The sequence below is a fragment of the Poecilia formosa genome, unplaced genomic scaffold, assembly GCF_000485575.1.
Source record: "Poecilia formosa unplaced genomic scaffold, Poecilia_formosa-5.1.2 Scaffold392, whole genome shotgun sequence".
Classification (NCBI taxonomy): domain Eukaryota; kingdom Metazoa; phylum Chordata; class Actinopteri; order Cyprinodontiformes; family Poeciliidae; genus Poecilia; species Poecilia formosa.
This window is the reverse complement of record NW_006800331.1, coordinates 259,199-267,587: the sequence shown is the minus strand read 5'-3', so window position 1 is coordinate 267,587 and position 8,389 is coordinate 259,199. Positions and strand designations below refer to the sequence as shown.

The window sequence follows — 8,389 nt, the reverse complement described above, 5'->3', positions numbered from 1 at the left end:
TAATTCTAAAATGTGTCATTTTAGAATTCGTGATAGAATGTTTGTTTTATTTTATGTTTGCTGCATTTTTTATTATTATTATTATTATTATTATTTTGTGGCACTATTGGTCTTTATTCAAGGTAAGAAGGGCAGAAAGGTGAGGCTCTCGCTACTATGCCACACTGAATCCCTGTTATTTTTATGAAATAAATTATTTGAAAATATACCTTAATGTAAATGATAATAAATTTAACCGCTAAATAAGTGTAATGAATTTTAACTATGAAATAAACTTTAATATTGATTTATATTTCCTGACTTCTTTATGTGACTAAATTCTTTCCACGCATTAATAATGTTACACATCAGTTTGATAGATAAGCAGGTAGATCTTCTGCTGAACCTAAATTGTTTGGATCAACAGTCCCCCATCTTCTCTCTTTGGAAAAAAAAAATATGGAGAAACAAGAAATGATTTAAGGCTTTTGCACAGAGCTTTAATTTTTAAGTAACTCACACGTCTCAGATGAATGATTCAGCTCGGTCGTGACGCGCTCTAATGAAAAGCGGAGTTTTAACTGCGCTCCTCCTTTCTTCTTGTCCTCATTAGCTTGGTCCTGCTGGTCTTCCTCAACATGATGCTCTTCTATAAGCTTTGGATGCTCGAGTACTCAGCCCAGTCCTTAACAACATGGCAAAGCCTGAGGCTTCAGGAGAGGTACGTCGGCGTGGATCCACACTCCCCTCCTGCTTATTATCTACACAGGAGTCTTTTGTGAAAGCAGTGCGAAGTGATTAATGGCCTTCATGGAGAGACACAAAACCCAATCAGCAAAGAGGCTGAGCAGAGTTCTGCTGTTGTTATTTTCACCAAAGACTAACACACACACACACACGCACGCACACGCACATACATACACATTCTCTCAGACATACAGACTAAACTATATCCATATGGCCGCTCATGTGACAGGAAAACACTGTTTCTAAAATTACCCCCGAATAGCTTTGGGCTTACTGAAACAATTTACCGAACTGTTTATTGGCAGTCACTCCAAATGGAAATCATGCTTCAGCGGCTTCACCCTCATATTGAAGCCTAAATGTGTGCGTGCGTGTGTGTGTGTGTGTGTGAGTAAGCTGCCTCAGACCCAGATGGAGTGGGCCCAACTTCTAGAGGCGCAGCAGCGTTACCACGACGCCGAGCTGCAGAAGTGGAGAGAAATCATAAAATCGTCAGTAGTTCTGCTGGACCAGGTACTGCAACACTAAAAGGGGGTTTCACGGGCTTCAAACCATGAGAAACGTCCAACGCATGGCGCTGCTGTAATTTGACACAACTGGAGCTGAAGGGTTAAACGGCCCCTTCACTAGACATGAAAGTCTCTATGGACTTGAGTTTGGTGGAGGAATATGAGACAGGAGGCCTGTTATTACTTCACTGCTGCACCTTAAAGTTGAAAATTCTTTACTTTCTAAAAGCTGCAGCTCAGCTTATCCATGATGTGAAACATAAAGTTCAACAAGGATTGATGACCAGTTGCTGCAACTTATTGGACACGCATTGAACAAATAACAATGGACAGAAGAAATTATAAACACTGCATAAAATTAGCATTGAAAGTGACTATTTTAAGCACAACTTAAGGTTTATTTAGTGACAACATTCATCTGCAAAAAAAAAAAAATTAAAAAAAAATACTAGTTGCATGAAGCTGAAAAAAAAAAAAAAAAATTAAAAAAAAATACTAGTTGCATGAAGCTGAAAATATTTCTCTGTAGCTCATTAAAATTTGCCATTTCACATTTCCAAGTATTTTGAAAAATCAGTTGAGGCTATATCTGAATTACAGTGTGTTACAAATTATTTACACCCCTTGAGCTTTCTCATATTTTTTCTTGTTACAACCACAATCTTCTGAATAACTGAGCAAAGCAACCAAGAGGCCCATGGCAGCTCTGGATGAGCTGCAGAAATGCACAGCTCGGGTGAGAGAGCCTGTTGACAGGTCAATAGTTTACCACAAACCATATGGGACCCACCCCATAAATTAAGAGTTAAATTTTGTCACATGACAAAACTCTTTGGCTAATATGCAAAATGCTGTATGTGGAGGAAAACTAACACTGTACATCAGTCTGAGTACAAGCAGTATGATCCTTTGGGAAACCGTTAAGATTCAATGATAAGAATGATTGGTTCTGAATACAAACACCCCCTGTGTCTGCGTTTGTCAGATTATTTTTGAAAAGAAGTTTGGGAATCAAGTTTGTTTTGCTTCCACTTCACAATGATCCAATACTTTATTACTCAAAGAAAGTTCCCATGGAATACATCAAAAACTCTGAGCTTCTTTTTTTAGTCGATTTAGAAGCGTATGGTTGTAACTTAACACAATGCAAAACGGTTGAAAGGCGTTGTAATCTGTCTGCTCTGAGACCCCAAAAGACAGCAATTCTGTCAATAACATCCATATATCAGACTCGTTCAAATGAGGTTTGACCACTGTGTTTTAAAAAATGTTTGTAGTTCATAATATTTTCCCTGTCTTTTAACACCTTGGTGTTTTCATCTTTAGATGAAAGACTCGTTGCTGAACCTCCAGCGGGGCATTGGCTTGAGGGACTACAGCTCTGAGACCGAGGAGAAGAAAAGCCGCTACCACTGACACACCACCACAAGGCCACGAGGGCGTGCCGTGCAATATAAGGACATGTTTTGTTTGTCAAGAGGTATGGAGGCAGCAGCAGGGCAGAGAGGGAGGTGGGACCAACGGTGAGCGGGTCCAAAGACACAGGGGAAAGGACAGTAGTAGTTTCTGGAGCACCCAGAGAGGGGAGCGCTGGAGGTGTTCCCAACATCTCTCAGGCATCGCGGGAAGATGCGAGACCATTCTCGTTTTTTACACCAGAGGGGAAACGTTTCCATTCAGCTCTTTTTATTATTTTCAAGTGCATCCTACTGTAAGCCATGTCAACAGGAGAGTCTCCGAGATACAGAAGGAACTACTGCATGCATGTAGACAACAGTCCTCAGTGTCAATATGGTCCAGTTCCAGTCGATGTATGTCAGGAAAAAAAAGACCAGAAAAGGAGAAACCCAGTCAAAGGACATGGGTGTCTTTTTGAGTCTTAAGCATCTCTTGACTGTTCCAAAAAACAAAATTGTTCCCTCAACGTCCATGCTGTAGCGTCCCTTTAACAAACCTCTCGGTGATCCCGAGCAGACGTTCCAACAAAACAACTGGTATCGTAGCCAGGAGGTCAGCTTTACTGACCCCTCGCCTTGTTTGAACCTGGTCTACACGGTTTCTGTCGGGGCTGGTTCCCTGTCAGACCGACCTGTCAAAATGTTACAAATCTGTGGATTGCTGAGAACCCAGTCGGTCTTATCAGCATACAACACCAATCAGATCGTTACTAACCACTAACTTACAATTACGTCTCCTCGTCCTGACGAAGTGGAATGTATTAGTCTGTCAGGACTTGATCAGATCTTCAACACAACGTAACATTTAAATTGGGGGACTCTGCAGTCGGGCCAGTAGGGAGAACTGTATTCTTACGTGTTTTATTACTAAACTGTGATGAAATCTCTTTACAGATGTTTCAAATTGGAAAACATTCTATGAATATATTTGAAATATATAGGAATATTTCACTATTTAATATATATTTCAATATAAATATATATAAATACATGACCTATATTTATTGTTAATTTATGTACATAGAGAAATTCTCAGAGCTCGAGACAAGTTAGAGTTTCTATTGAAAAGTGTTTTCTTCTACGAAATGCATGCCAGATATGTCTGTGACATGTCCAGTGTGCAAGTATGATTCTGCATTTGCGCGATTATATTCGCGCTCCTATGTGTGTGTGTGTGTGTGTGTGCGTGCGTGCGCGTGTGTGAGAGAGAGTGCGTGTTGGTCCGTGTGTGTGCTTACACGTGTGTGCTGGAAAGTGTGACATTTTTACCATTCCACACTCATATGTTTCTTACTTTTTCTCCTCTGCTGGCTCCCTGCAGCCAGACTGCCTTTATTTTATTTCGAATGCTAACGTATTTTTGGATGCTGCCTTGCATTATTGTCCCACCGGGGTCCAGTTTACACCAGAAGAGTTTTGTTCCAAAGTGATGTATCCAGAATCTGAAAACAAAACAAACTCCTGCTTTTGCAAAAAAAAGTGATTGGTTGTGGACGTTAACACATTTAAAAAAAAAAAGATTTATTAGAAGGTCCCAATTGAGTGAAGAAATTTATGATTTTCCTCATTTAAATGGATATGTAATATTTTGGATGAAAACCCTTCCTTTGCCCTCTGTAAGCAGCTCCGTCGTCACCACTCCGGTGGCTTGACCTCTTTTTGCTGAACAGGAATCTTTTGACATTTTGAGAAAGGCACTCCATGTTTTTAACCACTTCTACGTCTGGAATTGCAAATAACTAGATAGTAATTTGGAAAATTTGGATAATCGGAATCCTTCAAATCCTCTTGAAATTTAAGTTCTAACTGATCAAAAACAGTGAATGCATTAATGATGACACGTCTCAAAATGCCAAACTATCCCTGTAATCCAGATTATTGTAATTTCCCTCTTATTTCAAGTGTCTGTTTTGGGTGCAATAAAAGCATGAAAATAAACTTTACACAACTAAACTGAACCAAAAGTAAAGAGTAGAATTGCACCATCACAGTTTCTCACATTGTTTTAAATGGAGTGTTCATCATGTATGTCATGTACTATATATATATGCATACATATATATATATAAATATATATAAATATCTATATGTAAGAAAGGAGATGTGTTGTAGAGCATCTTTGGAGAGTTTCTTTAGCAAAGACCCCCCCCCGTACAGCACTTCCAAAAATGAAGAAAGAAAAGATTTCCTCATTAAACGGTGAAGCACTTTAAGGCCTTTTCAGGTAGAGAATAAAAAAATATATATATATAATGGTTGCATTTAGAGATGAATGTAGAGGAAATACTACCCTGGTGATTTACAACTTTCAAACTCATTAGACGTGTTTTGTTGGAAACTGAGATCTTTCCTAAACACATCCCGAATATGAAAAATATCAGATGTCTCTATGTTTTCAGGCTAAAGAAGGGAAAAGTGAACTCTGGATGTCCCCGCTCTGTGTTTTAATGGTGGGCGTGGTGAAACTTGGAGAGAAGCTCCTTGACTGGATTTCTGCTAAGCTTAATGTAGTTTTAAAAAGTCACAGAGTTATGATATCAGAGGAAAATCTAGAAGTTTGAATGTGAAATGATGTTCCTTAGGGTTCACTTTTAAAATCCTGACTACCACAGTTAACAGAGAAGCTGTGCTTCATGTAAGTGATGGTGAAGGAATGTCATATTTTTTCCAAATAAAAATATGGCCGAGATGCTTTAAAGGTTTGTTTTTAAAGGGGTATTTGAAGTGTTATTTTTACCCAAGCAGGTGTTTTTCATTTAAAATTTAAAGTATTGTCAGATAGGCATGGGCCGGGTTGTTGTCCTCGTGGTTTCGTAATGTCAGTATCTCAATATTTCAGTTTTATGGTATTTACATAAAAAAATATATATATATATTGTATAACATGAATTTTGTTTACTTATAGCAAAAAAGAATCAATCATTCTTACTGCTGCTAAAATGACATAGTTTATACTAATACTGTTGTAATAATTTATTTGAATTTTGATAAGCAAAAAATATCCACCTGCTAAATTTAGGTGCATTTTTTTAAGTAAGTAATACTTTTTTTTTTTCTTTGCTGCTGCGCTCTTAATAGAGCAACATAAGGATAACAATCTGATATTAACAGGCTTGTTAGTGGGGCTCTCTGCTCCAGTAGGGCCTGCACTGGTTGCTTTGCGGAAACGGCACTTGCAGCTCGCAGATTGTTGCTTTTAAAACGTCCCTGTAAAAGGAACGGCGGGTGGAGCTCTTTGAGTCTTTACTCCGTGACTGTCTGCAACTTGAAATATTTCCAAGCAAATTGGTGTTTCTTGTGAGTGAGGGAAAAATGAAGGACCCCTTCTTTCAGCCACCTAACCAGCAGTGCACAGCAACAGGTGGTGGAGGGTTCAGAGTTTTCTCCAAGCAACTGGAGAAAATCTGATCACCCCAGCAATGTTTCTGGTATTTCCTGACTTTAAACTGTAGGAACGACTCAACGAAAAGTTTTTTTTAGCTGGTTTTCTGACCTTGGTATAACTTAATACCTGTAACCGGTCCATGCCTATTCTCACAGCTCGATTTGGATAAAACAAGTTGTCAGGATGTATTTCCAGCTACAGTTATGCAAAATTTGACTTGCACAAACATAAGCAACAATCAATCCTTGTTTGCTTTCAGTCTCTCTTTTCTAGCTTGCACTCGCACAGTTAACCTGTGTTAAATGAATGATTGTATGGTTGCTCTTGCTGCTGTGTAACACAGGTGGCCCAAGTGGGTTTTTTGTTTTGTTATTATTATTATTATTTTATTATTATTATATCACTGATAACTAAGAGATTGTGTGGTTCAGTGAATACACCCAGTTCGGCACGGCGAGTCCACTGTGCTGAACTTGCGGCACTGTGTTAACCCAACTGGAATCACGCGCAACCTCCTGAAAACGACCACTGATCAAAACTCCTGGCAAACACTCTTCTACAAGTGTGTCTTGAGATAACATGTTCTGCTGTATTTCTTTTTACAAGCAATTCTACTGTATTTTTTTTAATTATTATTCTAGAAGATGTTTTCATCTCTAGACTTTTAGTGAGATTTATACACAAGATGAATATACTTTAAGTATATATTGTGTATTTCTGCAGTGTGCACACAAACACACTGACAAAAGAATCCGGCCTGCGCTGCGCGTGGGTCTTGACTTGCTGATGACTTTGCCTCAGAGAAACCGAAAACAACAGAAGTGGCTTTCTGGTTCATGTGAAGTAGAAACTGGAAGTATGAATAAAGATTTTTAAAAATCCAAACAACTTGTGTTGCTGTTTGTTGGGTTTTTTTGCTGTGTGGGTGTGAGGTTTCTATCTAGAGCTCTTTAGGTTACAAGAAATTCAAGTGAATAGCTAAATTTCCACAATCGGGTGTACAAAACGTGCTCTGTGCGTCGTCTGAGGAGATTCTACGAAGAATAGAAAAGACAGATTGCATGGCATATCAATATGAAATATTCATCTGTCACTGCACTTTAGTATGAAAACTGATTGATAATTCATGGTATGTTCTGAAAGCACTGTTATTTTGGGAATTGAAGCTTTTTATAACCTTCCCTGGTGAAGATGAGCTTGTTGTTACTTGTACTGCTGTTAACTTTTAAGTATTAATTACTATGTCAATGTGTTATTTTTTTTTTTTTCTATTTGAATTTATTGAAATAGAAACAAGCTTTCAAACATTTAAGATGGACACAATATGCGCTAGGGGAAAAAAAATCTGTATCATTTTGAAACTTCATTATTGTCAAAGCCATAAAGAGCCAGATTCAGTTAATTGGGATATTATTTAAAAAATTAATTTAATGCATTAACTCAACTCAACTCACTGAGTCAAACACATTATATAGGTTAATTACACACATGGTGATACGTCTAAGACTTTTTAAAGATTTTTTGCTTCAGCTAATGAAAACATGACATTTAGGATTAGAGTATTACATCATACCAATAAAAACAAACATTTTAACATAAATGCGAGCTTAGTGAAAGTAAAGCTATAACTTTCTTAAAGCTACTTTTCAGACAAATGTGCCTCATTAGAAAGCATATTCTGATATACTGAATATAATCCCAGTAAAATAACACACTACATTCCTTTAGTATTACATTGTACACGAGTCGTGAATGTGTTCCACTTAGCTCACCAGTGACGCAAATCTGCAGTCTCTCCAATCTGTTTTTCCTGACACGTTTTACCCCAAGAAGAATTTCTGCTGGAAATATGTTGCTTTAACATGGATTTGACAAGTTGAGAAAGCAGATATAATGTCCAGATAAGGCATCACCTACAGTGCTCGTGGTTTTATCACTTCTTTAAAGAAATGTCTGACTCAACAAAAGCAGCTGCAGCCTTTGCTGCACTTGGAGCATTTTCCTGAAGTGATATCTTGCATTATCGTATTTCCTCCCCTGTAATATGAGTCGAATTTGACACAAAAGATATCTCAATGGTGTTCAAGTTAATTGTGTGCGTCTGACTAATCATAAAATTTAATAATGGCTAGAGTCTAGCTGTTCTTTGAGCAGGTCTCTCTAAAACACAAAGAGCTGTTCAAAGAAAATGTGCAGAATAGGTAACATGATACAGACAGGGAGTCAATACAGTTAGTTATTAGTGTCACTGGCTCCTTTTTACCTTCCTAATGGCATACACACACACACACACACACTCACACACACACACA

The 8,389-nt window shown here is 38.0% G+C and overlaps 1 protein-coding gene across 12 annotated transcripts in view; it reads left to right on the top strand.

Moving 5' to 3' along the window:
• Positions 1 to 6,308, top strand: part of gramd1bb (GRAM domain containing 1Bb) — a 100,487-nt gene extending 94,179 nt beyond the window's left edge. For all 12 annotated transcript variants that reach the window (XM_016662847.1, XM_016662845.1, XM_007575940.2 and 9 more), the window contains 3 exons: positions 593 to 700; positions 1,119 to 1,239; positions 2,562 to 6,308. In XM_016662847.1, coding sequence (XP_016518333.1) covers positions 593 to 700; positions 1,119 to 1,239; positions 2,562 to 2,651 — 319 coding nt within the window. In that variant the 3' untranslated portion in view covers positions 2,652 to 6,308. The remainder of the gene's footprint in view (positions 1 to 592; positions 701 to 1,118; positions 1,240 to 2,561) is intronic.
• The last annotated feature ends 2,081 nt before the right edge of the window (positions 6,309 to 8,389 follow it).